This window comes from Echiichthys vipera, assembly GCF_963691815.1.
Source record: "Echiichthys vipera genome assembly, chromosome: 12".
In the NCBI taxonomy this organism is placed as follows: domain Eukaryota; kingdom Metazoa; phylum Chordata; class Actinopteri; order Perciformes; family Trachinidae; genus Echiichthys; species Echiichthys vipera.
Genome location: NC_139837.1, coordinates 115001 through 135263, shown reverse-complemented (window position 1 = coordinate 135263; position 20263 = coordinate 115001). Strand labels below are relative to the sequence as shown.

The 20263-nt window shown below is 51.2% G+C and overlaps 3 protein-coding genes across 7 annotated transcripts in view; 2 read left to right on the top strand and 1 right to left on the bottom strand.

Annotated features, from left to right (window-relative positions):
* Nucleotides 1–700: 700 nt before the first annotated feature.
* On the top strand, nt 701–9732 carry cinp (cyclin dependent kinase 2 interacting protein). Its single transcript, XM_083924745.1, has 5 exons — nt 701–765; nt 1365–1542; nt 2676–2853; nt 2935–3064; nt 9360–9732. The coding sequence occupies exons 1-5, from the start codon at nt 759–761 to the stop codon at nt 9560–9562; spliced, it is 696 nt and encodes a 231-aa protein (XP_083780871.1). The 5' UTR covers nt 701–758; the 3' UTR covers nt 9563–9732.
* A 63-nt stretch (nt 9733–9795) lies between these two features.
* znf839 (zinc finger protein 839) lies at nt 9796–17447 on the bottom strand. 3 transcript variants are annotated; one of them, XM_083924744.1, is made up of 11 exons: nt 16319–17447; nt 16082–16234; nt 14382–15362; nt 14160–14294; nt 13976–14089; nt 13112–13204; nt 12857–13003; nt 12100–12204; nt 11852–11936; nt 11316–11448; nt 9796–11211 (listed from the first exon to the last, which is right to left on the bottom strand). In XM_083924744.1, the coding sequence occupies exons 1-11, from the start codon at nt 17234–17236 to the stop codon at nt 10665–10667; spliced, it is 3411 nt and encodes a 1136-aa protein (XP_083780870.1). In that variant the 5' UTR covers nt 17237–17447; the 3' UTR covers nt 9796–10664. The 3 variants fall into 3 exon arrangements, with proteins under 3 accessions (XP_083780870.1, XP_083780869.1, XP_083780868.1); XM_083924743.1 differs by having other exon boundaries at nt 16082–16405; nt 16457–17447; XM_083924742.1 differs by having other exon boundaries at nt 9797–11211; nt 16082–17447.
* A 565-nt stretch (nt 17448–18012) lies between these two features.
* Nucleotides 18013–20263, top strand: part of tecpr2 (tectonin beta-propeller repeat containing 2) — a 31310-nt gene continuing 29059 nt past the window's right edge. For all 3 annotated transcript variants that reach the window (XM_083923620.1, XM_083923619.1, XM_083923618.1), the window contains exons 1-2: nt 18013–18169; nt 19577–19665. In XM_083923620.1, the coding sequence (XP_083779746.1) occupies nt 19594–19665 (72 nt within the window). In that variant the 5' untranslated portion in view covers nt 18013–18169; nt 19577–19593. The remainder of the gene's footprint in view (nt 18170–19576; nt 19666–20263) is intronic.

Genomic DNA, 20263 nt, shown 5'->3' with positions numbered 1-20263 from the left:
GACCTGATCCAGGATCAGAGGCTGGAGCTGCTGCCCCTGAGACCTGATCCAGGACCAGAGGCTGGAGCTGCTGCCCCTGAGACCTGATCCAGGATCAGAGGCTGGAGCTGCTGCCCCTGAGACCTGATCCAGGATCAGAGGCTGGAGCTGCTGCCCCTGAGACCTGATCCAGGACCAGAGGCTGGAGCTGCTGCCCCTGAGACCTGATCCAGGATCAGAGGCTGGAGCTGCTGCCCCTGAGACCTGATCCAGGATCAGAGGCTGGAGCTGCTGCCCCCGAGACCTGATCCAGGACCAGAGGCTGGAGCTGCTGCTCCTGAGACCTGATCCAGGACCAGAGGCTGGAGCTGCTGCCCCTGAGACCTGATCCAGGATCAGAGACTGGAGCTGCTGCCCCTGAGACCTGATCCAGGACCAGAGGCTGGAGCTGCTGCCCCTGAGACCTGATCCAGGATCAGAGGCTGGAGCTGCTGCCCCTGAGACCTGATCCAGGATCAGATGAAGATCAAAGACTTTATAAAAATATTAAATATAATTGAACCTGTTGATCAACAGGAGGCGCTGCTGCTCACATCCACCACAGAAGAAGAACTGCAGCAAAACCACCACAGAAGAAGAGCTGCAGCAAAACCACCACAGAAGAAGAGCTGCAGCAAAACCACCACAGAAGAAGAGCTGCAGCAAAACCACCACAGAAGAAGAGCTGCAGCAAAACCACCACAGAAGAAGAAGAAACCCGGAAGTGTGGAGAACGTGAGATGGAGGGTGAGTTTTTGTTTCATGTTTTAATAATAGTGAGTGTGTGTGTGTGTGTGTGTGTGTGTGTGTGTCTGCGTGTTGTGTGTGTGTTTCTGTGTGTGTGTGTGTGTGTGTGTGTGTGTCTGTGTGTGTGTGTCTGTCTGTCTGTGTGTGTGTGTGTGTGTGTGTGTGTGTGTGAGAGTGTGTGTGTGTGTGTGTGTTTCTGTGTGTGTGTGTGTGTGTGTGTGTGTGTGAGAGTGTGTGTGTGTGTGTGTGTTTCTGTGTGTGTGTGTGTGTGTGTGTGTCTGTCTGCGTGTTGTGTGTGTGTTTCTGTGTGTGTGTGTGTGTGTGTGTGTGTGTGTCTGTGTGTGTGTGTCTGTCTGTCTGTGTGTGTGTGTGTGTGTGTGTGTGTGTGTGTGTGTGTGTGAGAGTGTGTGTGTGTGTGTGTGTGTGTGTGTGTGTGTGTGTGTGTGTGTCTGTTGAAACAAACTCTCGTGTATAAAACGTTTGTTGCTCCTTCAAAATAAATGTTTTTAATAAATAAACATTAAAAGCTTTTTTATTCAGACTCAACAACATTTTTATTTATTTTGTTTATTTTGTTTATTTATTTAAACGTCTCTCAGCTTCGTCCGATGACATCACAGTGACCTCAGCAAACAGGAAGTGCTCTGCAGTCACAGGAAGTGGCAGAAAGATCAAAGACAACGCGGCCGACTGGCACAACCTGATGGTGCGGTGGGAACGCCTCAACGAGGACGCCTTCGCCGCCGCCGCCAGCATCGCCCAGCGCCGCCTGGACCCGTGAGTTCAGACTCTTTAGTGAGGTCACTTCACCTGACTTCCTGTCTGTGGGACTTCCTGTCTGTGAGACTTCCTGTCTGTGAGACTTCCTGTCTGTGGGACTTCCTGTCTGTGAGACTTCCTGTCTGTGGGACTTCCTGTCTGTGGGACTTCCTTTCTGTGGGACTTCCTGTCTGTGAGACTTCCTGTCTGTGGGACTTCCTGTCTGTAAGACTTCCTGTCTGTGGGACTTCCTGTCTGTGGGACTTCCTGTCTGTGAGACTTCCTGTCTGTGGGACTTCCTGTCTGTGAGACTTCCTGTCTGTGGGACTTCCTGTCTGTGGGACTTCCTGTCTGTGGGACTTCCTGTCTGTGAGACTTCCTGTCTGTGGGACTTCCTGTCTGTGGGACTTCCTTTCTGTGGGACTTCCTGTCTGTGAGACTTCCTGTCTGTGGGACTTCCTGTCTGTAAGACTTCCTGTCTGTGGGACTTCCTGTCTGTGGGACTTCCTGTCTGTGAGACTTCCTGTCTGTGGGACTTCCTGTCTGTGAGACTTCCTGTCTGTGGGACTTCCTGTCTGTGGGACTTCCTGTCTGTGAGACTCCCTGTCTGTGAGACTTCCTGTCTGTGAGACTTCCTGTCTGTGGGACTTCCTGTCCGTGGGACTTCCTGTCCGTGGGACTTCCTGTCTGTGAGACTTCCTGTCTGTGGGACTTCCTGTCTGTGAGACTTCCTGTCTGTGGGACTTCCTGTCTGTAAGACTTCCTGTCTGTGGGACTTCCTGTCTGTGGGACTTCCTGTCTGCGAGACTTCCTGTCTGCGGGACTTCCTGTCTGCGGGACTTCCTGTCTGTGAGACTTCCTGTCTGTGGGACTTCCTGTCCGTGGGACTTCCTGTCTGTGGGACTTCCTGTCTGTGGGACTTCCTGTCTGTGAGACTTCCTGTCTGTGAGACTTCCTGTCTGTGGGACTTCCTGTCTGTGAGACTTCCTGTCTGTGAGACTTCCTGTCTGTGGGACTTCCTGTCTGTGAGACTTCCTGTCTGTGGGACTTCCTGTCTGTGAGACTTCCTGTCTGTGAGACTTCCTGTCTAATACAAAAATAATAAATAAATTCATATTTATTAATGTAACAAACTGTTATTTCTCTCTCAGTTCTCAGAGCGATCAGCTGCTGCAGGACGACGAGTCTTCACCTGCGTCTTCATCGTCTGCGTCATCGTCTGCGTCATCGTCTGCGTCATCGTCTGCGTCGTTGCCGTGGCAGCCGGCCGCAGCAGCTGCAGCGCTGCAGGACCAGTGCTGTAAACTGAAGGACGCCGTCGACAGAATGGTGACGCTGAGATCAGACGTGATCGGAGCCGCGTGGTTCCTCCCGTTCCACACTGACGCTGTTCTGTCCTCTGTCCACCAGGTCGTCATGGTGACGAAGATGGAGCGCCTGGTGACATCACAGCGAGGCGTTCAGGACCTGGAGGCGTTTCAGTTCGGACCTGAAGGAAGAAAGTTTCCTCTGTTTCACAGCTGGAGCTGCAAAGACTTCGGTGAGTTTCAGCTCCTAGAGTTCACTTTAGCACACGTTTATGCTCCTAGAGGACACTTTAACACACGTTTATGCTCCTAGAGGACACTTTAGCACACGTTTATGCTCCTAGAGGACACTTTAACACACGTTTATGCTCCTAGAGTTCACTTAAACACACGTTTATGCTCCTAGAGGACACTTTAACACACGTTTATGCTCCTAGAGGACACTTTAACACACGTTTATGCTCCTAGAGGACACTTTAACACACGTTTATGCTCCTAGAGGACACTTTAGCACATGTTTATGCTCCTAGAGGACACTTTAGCACACGTTTATGCTCCTAGAGGACACTTTAACACACGTTTATGCTCCTAGAGGACACTTTAACACACGTTTATGGTTCTAGAGGACACTTTAACACGCGTTTATGCTCCTAGAGGACACTTTAGCACACGTTTATGCTCCTAGAGGACACTTTAACACACGTTTATGCTCCTAGAGGACACTTTAACACACGTTTATGCTCCTAGAGGACACTTTAACACACGTTTATGCTCCTAGAGGACACTTTAGCACACGTTTATGCTCCTAGAGGACACTTTAACACACGTTTATGCTCCTAGAGGACACTTTAACACACATTTATGCTCCTAGAGGACACTTTAACACACGTTTATGCTCCTAGAGGACACTTTAACACACGTTTATGCTCCTAGAGGACACTTTAACACACGTTTATGCTCCTAGAGGACACTTTAGCACACGTTTATGCTCCTAGAGTTCACTTTAGCACACGTTTAGGCTCCTAGAGGACACTTTAGCACACGTTTATGCTCCTAGAGGACACTTTAACACACGTTTATGCTCCTAGAGGACACTTTAGCACATGTTTATGCTCCTAGAGGACACTTTAACACACGTTTATGCTCCTAGAGGACACTTTAACACACGTTTATGCTCCTAGAGGACACTTTAGCACACGTTTATGCTCCTAGAGGACACTTTAACACACGTTTATGCTCCTAGAGGACACTTTAACACACGTTTATGCTCCTAGAGGACACTTTAGCACACGTTTATGCTCCTAGAGGACACTTTAACACACGTTTATGCTCCTAGAGGACACTTTAGCACACGTTTATGCTCCTAGAGGACACTTTAACACACGTTTATGCTCCTAGAGGACACTTTAACACACGTTTATGCTCCTAGAGGACACTTTAACACACATTTATGCTCCTAGAGGACACTTTAACACACGTTTATGCTCCTAGAGGACACTTTAACACACATTTATGCTCCTAGAGGACACTTTAGCACACGTTTATGCTCCTAGAGGACACTTTAACACACATTTATGCTCCTAGAGGACACTTTAGCACACGTTTATGCTCCTAGAGGACACTTTAACACACGTTTATGCTCCTAGAGGACACTTTAACACACGTTTATGCTCCTAGAGGACACTTTAACACACATTTATGCTCCTAGAGGACACTTTAGCACACGTTTATGCTCCTAGAGGACACTTTAACACACGTTTATGCTCCTAGAGGACACTTTAGCACACGTTTATGCTCCTAGAGTTCACTTTAGCACACGTTTAGGCTCCTAGAGGACACTTTAGCACACGTTTATGCTCCTAGAGGACACTTTAGCACACGTTTATGCTCCTAGAGGACACTTTAACACACGTTTATGCTCCTAGAGGACACTTTAGCACATGTTTATGCTCCTAGAGGACACTTTAACACACGTTTATGCTCCTAGAGGACACTTTAGCACACGTTTATGCTCCTAGAGGACACTTTAACACACGTTTATGCTCCTAGAGGACACTTTAGCACACGTTTATGCTCCTAGAGGACACTTTAACACACGTTTATGCTCCTAGAGGACACTTTAACACACGTTTATGCTCCTAAAGGACACTTTAACACACGTTTATGCTCCTAGAGGACACTTTAACACACGTATATGCTCCTAGAGGACACTTTAACACACGTTTATGCTCCTAGAGGACACTTTAACACATGTTTATGCTCCTAGAGGACACTTTAGCACACGTTTAGGCTCCTAGAGGACACTTTAACACACGTTTATGCTCCTAGAGGACACTTTAACACACGTTTAGGCTCCTAGAGGACACTTTAACACACGTTTAGTCTCCTAGAGGACACTTTAGCACACGTTTATGCTCCTAGGACACTTTAACACACGTTTAAGCTCCTAGAGGACACTTTAACACACGTTTATCCTCCTAGAGGACACTTTAACACACGTTTATGCTCCTAGAGGACACTTTAACACACGTTTATGCTCCTAGAGGACACTTTAACACACGTTTATGCTCCTAGAGGACACTTTAGCACACGTTTATGCTCCTAGAGGACACTTTAGCACACGTTTATGCTCCTAGAGGACACTTTAACACACGTTTATGCTCCTAGAGGACACTTTAGCACACGTTTATGCTCCTAGAGGACACTTTAGCACACGTTTATGCTCCTAGAGGACACTTTAACACACGTTTATGCTCCTAGAGGACACTTTAGCACACGTTTATGCTCCTAGAGGATACTTTAACACACGTTTATGCTCCTAGAGGAAACTTTAGCACACGTTTATGCTCCTAGAGGACACTTTAACACACGTTTATGCTCCTAGAGGACACTTTAGCACACGTTTATGCTCCTAGAGGACACTTCAACACACGTTTATGCTCCTAGAGGACACTTTAGCACACGTTTATGCTCCTAGAGGACACTTTAACACACGTTTATGCTCCTAGAGGACACTTTAACACACGTTTATGCTCCTAGAGGACACTTTAACACACGTTTATGCTCCTAGAGGACACTTTAACACACGTTTATGCTCCTAGAGGACACTTTAACACACGTTTATGCTCCTAGAGGACACTTTAGCACACGTTTATGCTCCTAGAGGACACTTTAACACACGTTTATGCTCCTAGAGGACACTTTAACACACGTTTATGCTCCTAGAGGACACTTTAACACACGTTTATGCTCCTAGAGGACACTTTAACACACGTTTATGCTCCTAGAGGAGACTTTAACATACGTTTATGCTCCTAGAGGACACTTTAACACACGTTTATGCTCCTAGAGGACACTTTAACACACGTTTATGCTCCTAGAGGACACTTTAGCACACGTTTATGCTCCTAGAGGACACTTTAGCACACGTTTAGCCTCCTAGATAGAGGACACTTTAACACACGTTTATGCTCCTAGAGGACACTTTAACACACGTTTATGCTCCTAGAGGACACTTTAGCACACGTTTATGCTCCTAGAGGACACTTTAACACACGTTTACGCTCCTAGAGGACACTTTAGCACACGTTTATGCTCCTAGAGGACACTTTAACACACGTTTACGCTCCTAGAGGACACTTTAACACACGTTTATGCTCCTAGAGGACACTTTAACACACGTTTAGTCTCCTAGAGGACACTTTCACACACGTTTATGCTCCTAGAGGACACTTTAACACACGTTTATGCTCCTAGAGGACACTTTAACACACGTTTATGCTCCTAGAGGACACTTTAACACACGTTTATGGTCCTAGAGGACACTTTAGCACACGTTTATGCTCCTAGAGGACACTTTAACACACGTTTATGCTCCTAGAGGACACTTTAACACACGTTTATGCTCCTAGAGGACACTTTAACACACGTTTATGCTCCTAGAGGACACTTTAACACACGTTTATGCTCCTAGAGGACACTTTAACACACGTTTACGCTCCTAGAGGACACTTTAACACACGTTTATGCTCCTAGAGGACACTTCAGCACACGTTTAGTCTCCTAGAGGACACTTTCACACACGTTTATGCTCCTAGAGGACACTTTAACACACGTTTATGCTCCTAGAGGACACTTTAACACACGTTTATGCTCCTAGAGGACACTTTAACACACGTTTATGGTCCTAGAGGACACTTTAGCACACGTTTATGCTCCTAGAGGACACTTTAGCACACGTTTATGCTCCTAGAGGACACTTTAACACACGTTTATGCTCCTAGAGGACACTTTAACACACGTTTATGCTCCTAGAGGACACTTTAACACACGTTTATGCTCCTAGAGGACACTTTAACACACGTTTATGCTCCTAGAGGACACTTTAGCACACGTTTATGCTCCTAGAGGACACTTTAACACACGTTTATGCTCCTAGAGGACACTTTAGCACACGTTTATGCTCCTAGAGGACACTTTAACACACGTTTATGCTCCTAGAGGACACTTTAACACACGTTTATGCTCCTAGAGGACACTTTAGCACACGTTTATGTTCCTAGAGGACACTTTAACACACGTTTATGCTCCTAGAGGACACTTTAACACACGTTTATGCTCCTAGAGTTCACTTTAACACACGTTTATGCTCCTAGAGGACACTTTAGCACACGTTTATGCTCCTAGAGAACACTTTAACACACGTTTATGCTCCTAGAGGACACTTTAACACACGTTTATGCTCCTAGAGGACACTTTAACACACGTTTAGTCTCCTAGAGGACACTTTAACACACGTTTATGCTCCTAGAGGACACTTTAGCACACGTTTATGCTCCTAGAGGACACTTTAACACACGTTTATGCTCCTAGAGGACACTTTAGCACACGTTTATGCTCCTAGAGGACACTTTAGCACACGTTTATGCTCCTAGAGGACACTTTAACACACGTTTATGCTCCTAGAGGACACTTTAACACACGTTTATGCTCCTAGAGGACACTTTAACACACGTTTAGTCTCCTAGAGGATACTTTAACACACGTTTATCCTCCTAGAGGACACTTTAACACACGTTTATGCTCCTAGAGGACACTTTAACACACGTTTAGTCTCCTAGAGGACACTTTAACACACGTTTATGCTCCTAGAGGACACTTTAGCACACGTTTATGCTCCTAGAGGACACTTTAGCACACGTTTATGCTCCTAGAGGACACTTTAACACACGTTTATGCTCCTAGAGGACACTTTAACACACGTTTATGCTCCTAGAGGACACTTTAACACACGTTTATGCTCCTAGAGGACACTTTAGCACACGTTTATGCTCCTAGAGGACACTTTAGCACACGTTTATGCTCCTAGAGGACACTTTAGCACACGTTTATGCTCCTAGAGGACACTTTAACACACGTTTATGCTCCTAGAGGACACTTTAACACACGTTTATGCTCCTAGAGGACACTTTAACACACGTTTATGCTCCTAGAGGACACTTTAGAACACGTTCATGCTCCTAGAGGACACTTTAACACACGTTTATGCTCCTAGAGGACACTTTAACACACGTTTAGTCTCCTAGAGGACACTTTAGCACACGTTTATGCTCCTAGAGGACACTTTAGCACACGTTTATGCTCCTAGAGGACACTTTAGCACACGTTTATGCTCCTAGAGGACACTTTAACACACGTTTATGCTCCTAGAGGACACTTTAACACACGTTTATGCTCCTAGAGGACACTTTAACACACGTTTATGCTCCTAGAGGACACTTTAGCACACGTTTATGCTCCTAGAGGACACTTTAGCACACGTTTATGCTCCTAGAGGACACTTTAGCACACGTTTATGCTCCTAGAGGACACTTTAACACACGTTTATGCTCCTAGAGGACACTTTAACACACGTTTATGCTCCTAGAGGACACTTTAACACACGTTTATGCTCCTAGAGGACACTTTAGAACACGTTCATGCTCCTAGAGGACACTTTAACACACGTTTATGCTCCTAGAGGACACTTTAACACACGTTTAGTCTCCTAGAGGACACTTTAGCACACGTTTATGCTCCTAGAGGACACTTTAGCACACGTTTATGCTCCTAGAGGACACTTTAGCACACGTTTATGTTCCTAGAGGACACTTTAACACACGTTTATGCTCCTAGAGGACACTTTAGCACACGTTTATGCTCCTAGAGGACACTTTAACACACGTTTATGCTCCTAGAGGACACTTTAACACACGTTTATGCTCCTAGAGGACACTTTAACACACGTTTATGCTCCTAGAGGACACTTTAGCACACGTTTATGCTCCTAGAGGACACTTTAACACACGTTTATGTTCCTAGAGGACACTTTAACACACGTTTATGCTCCTAGAGGACACTTTAACACACGTTTATGCTCCTAGAGGACACTTTAACACACGTTTAGTCTCCTAGAGGACACTTTAGCACACGTTTATGCTCCTAGAGGACACTTTAGCACACGTGTTCTGTTTCCTCTTCCTGTTGCAGAGTCGTCCTGTCACTTCCTGTTGGACTGCTTCAGTCAGGAGCTGAAGTTGAAGCAGACGATCTTGCAGGAAGTGGCCCACACGGCGACCCCTGACCTCTGCATGGTCTACCTGTCCTGCTGGCTGCACCAGCCCTTCGTCCCCCCACAGACCAGGCTGACCCTGGAGGCCCTGCTCCTGGAGACCGGGCACCGCCCCCTCTGATGTCACCCTGTGAGCTCATGACACGCCCTCTGATGTCACCCTGTGAGCTCATGACACGCCCTCTGATGTCACCCTGTGAGCTCATGACACGCCCTCTGATGTCACCCTGTGAGCTCATGACACGCCCTCTGATGTCACCCTGTGAGCTCATGACACGCCCTCTGATGTCATGGTGTGATGTCAGTGTGATGTCACTGTGTGATGTCGCCCTGTGATGTCACTGTGTGATGTCACCCTCTGATGTCAGTGTGATGTCAGTGTGATGTCACCCTGTGATGTCACCCTGTGATGTCAGTGTGATGTCACGGTGATGTCACCCTGTGATGTCGGTGTGATGTCACCCTGTGATGTCACGACGCGGCTCGCTCACTTCATCACATCCGTTTATTGGAGGAAAGTAAAAGTTTGAATGAACTCGACAAAGACGTAACGTTTCTTTTCCTCCGGCGACGTTTTATAAAAAGTAATAAAATAGTGCAACTTCTTTAACCTTTGTTTCACGTTTATCTACAAATCAACATCTGAACCATCGCTGCCACGCGTCCGAACAGGAACACACGCTGACACGTGTACAGGCGCCACACAGTCCTCAACAACACACGCGTCCATCCTGAACGACCAATCACAGGAGCTGAACGGGGACGCCAGGGTCACCGGGGACGCCAGGGTCACCGGGGACGCCAGGGTCTCCGGGGACGCCAGGGTCACCGGGGACGCCAGGGTCACCGGGGACGCCAGGGTCTCCGGGGACGCCAGGGTCACCGGGGACGCCAGGGTCACCGGGGACGCCAGGGTCACCGGGGACGCCAGGGTCACCGGGGGACGGGTGAAGCCACGGTCCCTGAGGCTGCGTTCACGCCGCAGGTCTTGGTTCTGATGTCACTTCAGGAGCCTGAGCCACATTCAAAGACGTTTGTGAACAGACCCCCAGAGCCCACCGGAGCCCCCCAGAGACCACCAGAGCCCCCCAGAGACCACCGGAGCCCCCCAGAGTCTGACGTCCCCTCAGGGATCATTACTGTCACTCTCTCTGTCAGTGTGATGGGATCAAGGTCCGGTTCTGGTCTGGCTCAGTCCAGATCAGCCCGATTCTGTTCAGGGTTCACTGAGGAGCTTTTGCTCCGTCAGAACCCTCGATGCCCAGCAGGGCCTGGACCGCCTCCAGGGGGACGCCCTCTGGGGTCTGGATGTGCATGGTGGTCCCGTCAGGCCCGTTGACGATCATGATCCGGTCCACACCGGGCTCTGCCATCTGAACCGTCATCCCCTCGGTCTGGATGTAGATCTCCTGACCCTCCTGGAGCTCTTTGGGCTTGCAGGCTTTCGCCGAGTCCTCCGGAGTCTGGACCGAGCTGGGCTCAGGGTTCTGGACCGAGCTGGGCTCAGGGTTCTGGACCGAGCTGGGCTCAGGGTTCTGGACCGAGCTGGGCTCAGGGTTCTGGGTCGAGCTGGGCTCAGGGTTCTGGACCGAGCTGGACTCTGTCGTCTTTGAGTCTGTGGTGGTCTCAGGACTTGAGCCCAGAGCCTTCTCCAGCTCCTTCATCTGGGCTGTGATGTCACTGGTGCTCAGGACCTGAGGCTCCGCCCCCCGGTCCTCGCTGAGGGTCACCTCCATGGGCGTGGTCGGGGGCGGGGCTTGGGTGGAGGCGCTGAGGAAAGAAACACATTGAGACCTGTGAACCTGGTCCAGGTGCGAGAGCGACGCACCGACAACCTTTAACAACGCGAGGACACGGGGGCGGGGCCAGCTCACCTGGACGCACAGTCCGCAGAGGTGCTCTGCCGTTTGGATCCTGCTGGGACCAGAGGAGAGACGGGGACCAGGGGGGGCTTCAGGGAGGACGCCACGGGGGTCACGGGAGTCATGGGGGTCACAAGAGACCCACCTGGGAACCACAGGGACCAAGAGACCATCAACAATTACATCATCGAGCGCAGACGCAGTAACGTGTGCAGACGCAGACACGTGTGCAGACGCAGTAACGTGTGCAGACGCAGTAACGTGTGCAGACGCAGACACGTGTGCAGACGCAGTAACGTGTGCAGACGCAGACACGTGTGCAGACGCAGTAACGTGTGCAGACGCAGTAACGCGTGCAGGCGCAGTTACGTGTGCAGACGCAGACACGTGTGCAGACGCAGTAACGTGTGCAGACGCAGACACGTGTGCAGACGCGTGTCGTGCAGACGCAGACACGTGTGCAGACGCAGGCACGTGTGCAGACGCAGTAACGTGTGCAGACGCAGTAACGTGTGCAGACGCAGACACGTGTGCAGACGCAGACGTACCTGTTCGGGCCTCGATGCCGTTCTGATGGACTGGGGCGCTGTTCTCCATCTTGAACCTCTTTGAAGGCGGCAGCATCTTGGAATTCTGGGAAACAGAGTTTCTGACTGAATCAGACTGAACCTGGACCCAACAGGAAACAGATCGGGACCCAACAGGAAACAGATCTGGACCCAACAGGAAACAGATCTGGACCCAACAGGAAACAGATCAGGACCCAACAGGAAACAGATCAGGACCGTGCGTTTACCTCCATGTATCGGACGTTCTTATCGGTCAGACTGGAGCTGGGAGACGCTCCAGGAACCACCTTCATCCTGTTCACCTCGTCCAGGATCCCCAGAGCCCGAGCCACCTGAGACACACGGAACAGTCCGGAGCGTTACAGCGCGGAACAACACGGAACAACACGGAACAGTCCGGAGCGTTACAGCGCGGAACAGACCGGAGCGTTACAGCGCGGAACAGTCCGGAGCGTTACACCGCGGAACAGACCGGAGCGTTACAGCGCGGAACAGTCCGGAGCGTTACACCGCGGAACAGACCGGAGCGTTACAGCGCGGAACAGTCCGGAGCGTTACACCGCGGAACAGACCGGAGCGTTACAGCGCGGAACAGTCCGGAGCGTTACACCGCGGAACAGACCGGAGCGTTACACCACGGAACAGTCCGGAGCGTTACACCGCAGAACAGTCCGGAGCGTTACACCGCAGAACAGTCCGGAGCGTTACACCGCAGAACAGTCCGGAGCGTTACACCGCAGAACAGTCCGGAGCGTTACACCGCAGAACAGACCGGAGCGTTACACCGCAGAACAGTCCGGAGCGTTACACCGCAGAACAGTCCGGAGCGTTACACCGCAGAACAGTCCGGAGCGTTACACCGCAGAACAGTCCGGAGCGTTACACCGCGGAACAGACCGGAGCGTTCCACCGCGGAACAGTCCGGAGCGTTCCACCGCAGGGACCCGGGGAGTCTGACCCCCAGAACGCAGCAGAACCTCTCACCTCGATGTTCCGGACCTCCAGTGGCGCCGACCCGCTCTGGGGGCTGATGATGTAATCCTGGGCCGCCTGCCTCACGTGCGTCTGCAGGGACTCAAACTCACGGTAAATGTCGGGGAAGCGAGTGCGAGCCGGGCCGTTGCCCTCCACCTGAAACAGGACGCAGACATTAAAGAATAAGATATTATAATAATATATTTATATATTTATAATAATATAATATTAAATATAATAATAAATGTGATGTCATGGTCGTACCTTTGCCAGCAGCAGCTCCCACAGACTCAACACTTTGGTCAAACGAGGAAGAACCACGTCCATCAGCTCCTCGTCCTCACACGAGTCCACCAGCTGAAACCAGAGCACGCCACCGCGGTCACTGCAGCACGCCACCGCGGTCACTGCAGCACGCCACCGCGGTCACTGCAGCACGCCACCGCGGTCACTGCAGCACGCCACCGCGGTCACTGCAGCACGCCACCGCGGTCACTGCAGCACGCCACCGCGGTCACTGCAGCACGCCACCGCGGTCACTGTGTGTCTGTTTGTCGTGGTCGTCACGTCTGTGTTTGTCGTGGTCGTCACGTCACGTCTGTGTTTGTCGTGGTCGTTACGTCACGTCTGTGTTTGTCGTGGTCGTCACGTCACGTCTGTGTTTGTCGTGGTCGTTACGTCACGTCCGTGTTTGTCGTGGTCGTTACGTCACGTCCGTGTTTGTCGTGGTCGTTACGTCACGTCTGTGTTTGTCGTGGTCGTTACGTCACGTCTGTGTTTGTCGTGGTCGTTACGTCACGTCCGTGTTTGTCGTGGTCGTTACGTCACGTCCGTGTTTGTCGTGGTCGTTACGTCACGTCCGTGTTTGTCGTGGTCGTTACGTCACGTCCGTGTTTGTCGTGGTCGTTACGTCACGTCTGTGTTTGTCGTGGTCGTTACGTCACGTCTGTGTTTGTCGTGGTCGTTACGTCACGTCTGTGTTTGTCGTGGTCGTTACGTCACGTCTGTGTTTGTCGTGGTCGTTACGTCACGTCTGTGTTTGTCGTGGTCGTTACGTCACGTCTGTGTTTGTCGTGGTCGTTACGTCACGTCTGTGTTTGTCGTGGTCGTTACGTCACGTCCTCTTACCTCCTGAAGCCTCTCTCGTCTCCTCTCCGCCTGTTGCTCTGCGGTTGCCGTGGTGATGGCGATCTTCGGAGGTCGGCCGCGACGGCCCCGCCTACTGACGAGGCCCACCGCCACCTGAAAGAACGGACCAATCAGATGAAGAGTCCTGAGGACAGCGGGTCATCGTGTCTGTCAGCAGACTCACCTTAGGGGGCGGAGCCAGTGGTCGTCCCCGGCCACGCCCTCTTCCTCTTCCTCGCCCTCGTCCTCGGGGTCGACCCGGCCCACGGAGGTGGAGCCCCCTGAGTCCTACCGCTGCTGCTGGACCCCCCTCTGTTAGCTACAGTAACCATAGTAACCAGACAGTTAACCACGGGTAACCACGGTAACCAGTCCCTCCACATCTACACTGTGATTGGTCTCTTACCCTGTTTGTTGCCGTGGCAGCAGCTTTGTCCTCTTTCTTCTTCTCTTCCTCCTCTCTGACACTTCCTGTTGTCGTCTCCTGTGATTGGCTGTCTCTCAGGGGGCGGGGCGTGTTGCCGGGTAGATCGGGCTCTCCGTGCGTCGGGTTCAGTTTGTAGTGGCGGTTCAGGCCTCCGGCGCCGATGTAGGCCTTGTCGCAGGTCTGGCAGCGGTGGGACCGGGACTTGTGACTGTAGGTGAGGGAGGGGGAGGAGTCCCGGGTGGCGGCGCCCTTCCTCCCGCCCTCCTCCTCCTCCACACTCATGTCGGAGTAGTCGTCGGAGTCGGACTGGTGGCTGTCGGCCAGGTCCTCCGTCTTGATGAACTTGTAGTCTTTGGCTTTGTACTTGGGCGGTCTGGACACACGGCCCGACCTGGTCTGGACCTTCACCACCTTCTTCTCCTTCTTCTTCTTTGCCTTCTTCTCTTTTGCTGGGGGCGGGGCCACCGTGGCGGCGGGTGCAGGTGTGGCGGCCTGGGCTGGGGCAGCTGTGACGACTGCAGGTGGTTTGGTGACACCCTTGGTGGCGGCGGGCGGCGTGCACTTGGCCGGGGTTTTAATGAGCGAGACACTGAGCGTCTTGGCGGTGGAGGTGGGCGGGGTCTTCACCACGGAGGGGGTCTGGACTCTGACGGGGGACGCTGCAGGTTTCTGACCCGGACCGGAGGCGGCGGCGCCTGCTGACGGCGTCTGGGCTGTGAGCTTGTGGACCAATGGGAGCAGAGAAGTGACGGCGGGGGCGGGGCTCTGCAGCAGCAGCTGGAGGGGCGGGTCCCCGGGGCTCTGCTGCAGGAAGAACTGCTGACCCTGCTGACCAACCACAGGCTGGATGTGGATGATCTGAGTGCTGCCATTGGCTGAGAGCTTCACATGCGGGTGACTGGAGACGGACTTCACTTCCTGTTTGGGGGGAACCTGGACCTGGATCCTGACGGGCTCCGCCTGAAACGACAGGAAACAGTTTCATCAGAAACTTTAAAACACACGAAGGTTCGGAGCTGAAACGGTTCAATAACGGTTCAATCCATCCAGAGTCTCCAGGTCATCAACAACAAAAAAGAAGTCCAGCAGTGGGGTTGCCAGGTTGGTCAGACCCGGCCCAGCAGTGGGGTTGCCAGGTTGGTCAGACCCGGCCCAGCAGCTCCAGGAGAGCGGAGTCTGTTTGAGCCTGTTTGAACCCGTCCCCTCCAGAAAACCACAGCATCAAAACAAGGATTAGAGGAGTTTGACTGACAGTTAGCGTTAGCCGTTAGCATTAGCCTTTAGCTGTTAGCCGTTAGCAAACTCCATCTCACCCAGTGCCTGCCTACGGTAGCTGCACCCAACAACAGACAACACCGGCAACCATGGAAACACAACAGAACACAAAGTCTGGTGGCTCAGTGGTTACAGCGGGCGCCCCATGTGCTGAGGCTGAAGTCCTCAACACCAGCGGCCCAGGTTCGATTCCCACCTCGACCCTTTGCTTCATTTTTGTAAATATTAATTTAAGTGATTCTTTTTTATTTTTTCATGTGTTTTTTATAAAATATAGTTTCAATAAAGATTCCACAGGTTCAACCTTAATAATGAGCTACAGTCAGGACCAGGACCAGGACCAGCGGGGACCTGGTCCTGCTTCAGTCCAGACAGACCTGTAACCAGCTCTACATCTGACCCACCTTCTTCTGGACCACCTGCACCGAGCCCCCGGTCTGCAGGGCCACCTGCTGGGCCACGCTCTTCAGCTGCTGCGAGGCGTTTACGCTCTGCAGGGGGACCTGGACCTGCTGCTTCAGGCCCTGCTGGGGGACCTGGACCTGCTGCTTCAGGCCCTGCTGGGGGACCTGGACCTGCTGCTTCAGACCCTGCTGGGGGACCTGGACCTGCTGCTTCAGACCCTGCTGGGGGACCTGGACCTGCTGCTGCTTCAGGCCCTGCTGGGGGACCTGGACCTGCTGCTTCAGGCCCTGCTGGGGGACCTGGACCTGCTGCTTCAGACCCTGCTGGGGGACCTGGACCTGCTGCTGCTTCAGGCCCTGCTGGGGGACCTGGACCTGCTGCTTCAGGCCCTGCTGGGGGACGGGGACCTGCTGCTTCAGGCCCTGCTGGGGGACCTGGACCTGCTGCTGGGACCTGGTGACCTGGTTGATGACCTGCTGCAGCTGGCTCGGGTCCAGGGCCGTGTTGTGGACCGGGAGGGTCTTGAGCAGCTGGCTCTGCTGGAGCAGCTGGGCGGCCTCGGTGTCGGAGACCTGGACGATGTGCTGCTGGGTGAGCTGCTCCAGCAGAGCCTGCTGCTCCTCGGCCGTGAGCCCGGAGCCCTCCACCAGGCTGCCGTCCGGCTGCACGTAGATGATGGTGGTGGTGCTCAGGTCCGGGCCCAGGCCGGGGAACTCTGCGCCCACCAGGATGCTCTGTTCTTCGGGGCAGTTCTGCATCAAGTCTGTGAGCTGGGCTCCGGACTGACCGGCCTCAGGTCCGGACACATCCTGGGAGCTCTCCCCGGGCTCGGTGCTCTGGTCGGCGGGCTCGGCGCTCCTGTCCCCGGGCTCGGTGCTCAGGTCCGCGGGCTCGGTGCTCAGGTCCGCGGGCTCGGCGCTCCGGTCCGCGGGCTCGGCGCTCCTGTCCCCGGGCTCGGTGCTCTGCTCCCCGGGCTCGGTGCTCTGCTCCCCGGGCTCGGTGCTCGGGTCCCCGGGCTCGGTGCTCTGCTCCCCGGGCTCGGTGCTCGGGTCCCCGGGCTCGGTGCTCCGGTCCCCGGGCTCGGCGCTCGGGTCCGCGGGGGTCTGAGCTGTTATTGTTCTGGTCCAACCGCCGTCATCCTCGTTGTCCGCCATTTTGGCTGAGGCTAACTGTTAGCTTAGCTCCGACTGTGGTTCAGATCAACCCGGGCCGTGGATCGGTGTCAGCGGATCCACTTGTTCTCAGCTGTGGGAGTTCTGGAGGATACACGGCTCCTCCGGGAGGACAGACATTAACATTAACGGTAACGGTTAACGGTAACGGTAACGGTTGTGTCTGTGGTTAACGGACAGTTTGAACCCACGGTAACTGTCAACGGCAGCGAAGACCTCCAGACCCGGAGCCTCCGGAGCGGACTCTCTGAATTATGATGTTATTATTGTATTCACATTATTATGACACTTTAATGGTAATTATGGAGAATTATAGGAGTGCCACTTTAAACCGCTGTTTAAATGTCATTTATTTATCTATTTTAACATTAAAAGAATCGCTTTAAACGGAATTAGATGAAGCAGAGTGAAGAACGGATCCAGTTCCGGGATTTCCGCCCAGCACACATCGAGTTTCCGCTTCCGGTCCTTCATTTAAACATTAATTTAATTTATTTAAAAGACAGATTAAAGTGAGTGTTTTCCCCAGAGACAGTGTAGTAATCTGGTTCATTTAAAGAATAAAAAGATAAATGTATAAATGTATAAATATATAAAGCTTTAACTGCAGCGCGGGCCGCGGCGTCGGCGGGGGGCGCTGTTGAGCAGCGTCACCTGTTTCATCTCTGACGCGTTCACTGCGATTATTGTTATTGTGCACCCCGGTGCAATATGGCTATGCTAATAAAGCTAACAAAGCTAACAAAGCTAATAAAGCTAATCTGAGTCAGACTGACACACACGCACACACACACACAGACACACACAGACACACACACGCACGCACACACACACACACACACACACACAGAGGGGGGGCGGGAAACAGGGCGATGTCTCCTCTCTGCTTCAGCTGGAATTAAACATCTGTGAACAGTAAGTGACTGATGCTAGCACGGAAGCTAGCACTGCACTGATGCTAACACGGAAGCTAACACTGCACTGATGATGTTTACACTGAAGCTAACACTACACTGATGATGCTAACACTGATGCTAACACTGCACTGATGATGCTGACACTACACTGATGCTAACACTACACTGATGCTAACACTACACTGATGATGCTAACACTGTACTGATGATGTTTACAGTGATGCTAACACTACACCGATGCTAACACTGATGATGACACTACACTGATGATGCTAACACTGAAGCTAACACTACACTGATGATGTTTACACTGATGATGACACTACACTGATGATGCTAACACTGAAGCTAACACTACACTGATGATGTTTACACTGATGATTACACTACACTGATGATGCTAACACTGATGCTGCTAACACTGATGCTAACACTACACTGATGATGTTTACACTGAAGCTGGCACTACATTGATGATGCTAACACTGATGCTAGCACTACACTGATGATGCTAACACTGATGCTGTTTACACTGATGATGTTAAAACTGATGCTTACACTGATGATACTACACCAATGATGTTTACACTGATGCTAACACTATACTGATGCTAACACTGATGCTAGCTAACACTACACTAATGATGTTTACACTGAAGCTTACACTGATGCTAACACTACACTGATGCTAACACTGATGCTAACACTACACTGATTATGTTTACACTGATGCTAACATTACACTGATGCTAACACTGATGCTAACACTACACTGATGATGTTTACACTGATGCTAACACTACACTGATGCTAACACTGATGCTAACACTGATGCTAACACTACACTGATGATGTTTACACTGATGCTAACGCTACACTGATGGTGTTTACACTGATGCTAACACTACACTGATGATGTTTACACTGATGCTAACACTACACTGATGCTAACACTACACTGATGCTAAAACTACACTGATGCTAACACTACACTGATGATGTTTACACTGATGCTAGCACTACACTGATGCTAACACTACACTGATGATGTTTACACTGATGCTAACACTACACTGATGATGTTTACACTGATGCTAACTCTGATGCTAACACTACACTGATGATGTTTACACTGATGCTAACTCTGATGCTAACACTACACTGATGCTAACACTACACTGATGATGTTTACACTGATGCTAACTCTGATGCTAACACTACACTGATGATGTTTACACTGATGCTAACTCTGATGCTAACACTACACTGATGCTAACACTTATATTTTTATTGTACCCAGTTGAACGATGATAAATGAAAGATAAAGAAACACGTGCACATTTGTTTTTGTTTTTTAATATTTTCTGTTTATTAAAAGTTTGTTTTTGTATTTTTGATTAAACAGAAGAAGAAGAATCCAAAATGGCCGCTCCGCCTTCAGTCCTGAGGGAGTTCAGTCCGCTCTACTACCTGCTCAACACCATCCCAGCCAAGGTACTAAGCCGAACCAGGCTAAAGCACTGAGCCGAACCAGGCTAAAGCCCTGAGCCGTTCCAAACCAGGCTAAAGTACTGAGCCGTTCCAAACCAGGCTAAAGTACTGAGCCGTATCAAACCAGGCTAAAGCCCTGAGCTGTTCCAAACCAGGCTAAAGTACTGAGCCGTTCCAAACCAGGCTAAAGTACTGAGCCGTTCCAAACCAGGCTAAAGCCCTGAGCTGTTCCAAACCAGGCTAAAGCCCTGAACCGTTCCAAACCAGGCTAAAGCCCTGAGCTGTTCCAAACCAGACTAAAGCCCTGAGCTGTTCCAAACCAGGCTAAAGTACTGAGCCGAACCAGACTAAAGCACTGACCTGTTCCGAACCAGACTAAAGCACTGACCTGTTCCGAACCAGACTAAAGCACTGAGCCGTTCCGAACCAGACTAAAGCACTGACCTGTTGCGAACCAGACTAAAGCACTGAGCCGTTCCGAACCAGACTAAAGCACTGACCTGTTCCGAACCAGAATAAAGCACTGACCTGTTCCAAACCAGACTAAAGCACTGACCTGTTCTGAACCAGGCTAAAGCCCAGACCCGTTCTGAACCAGGCT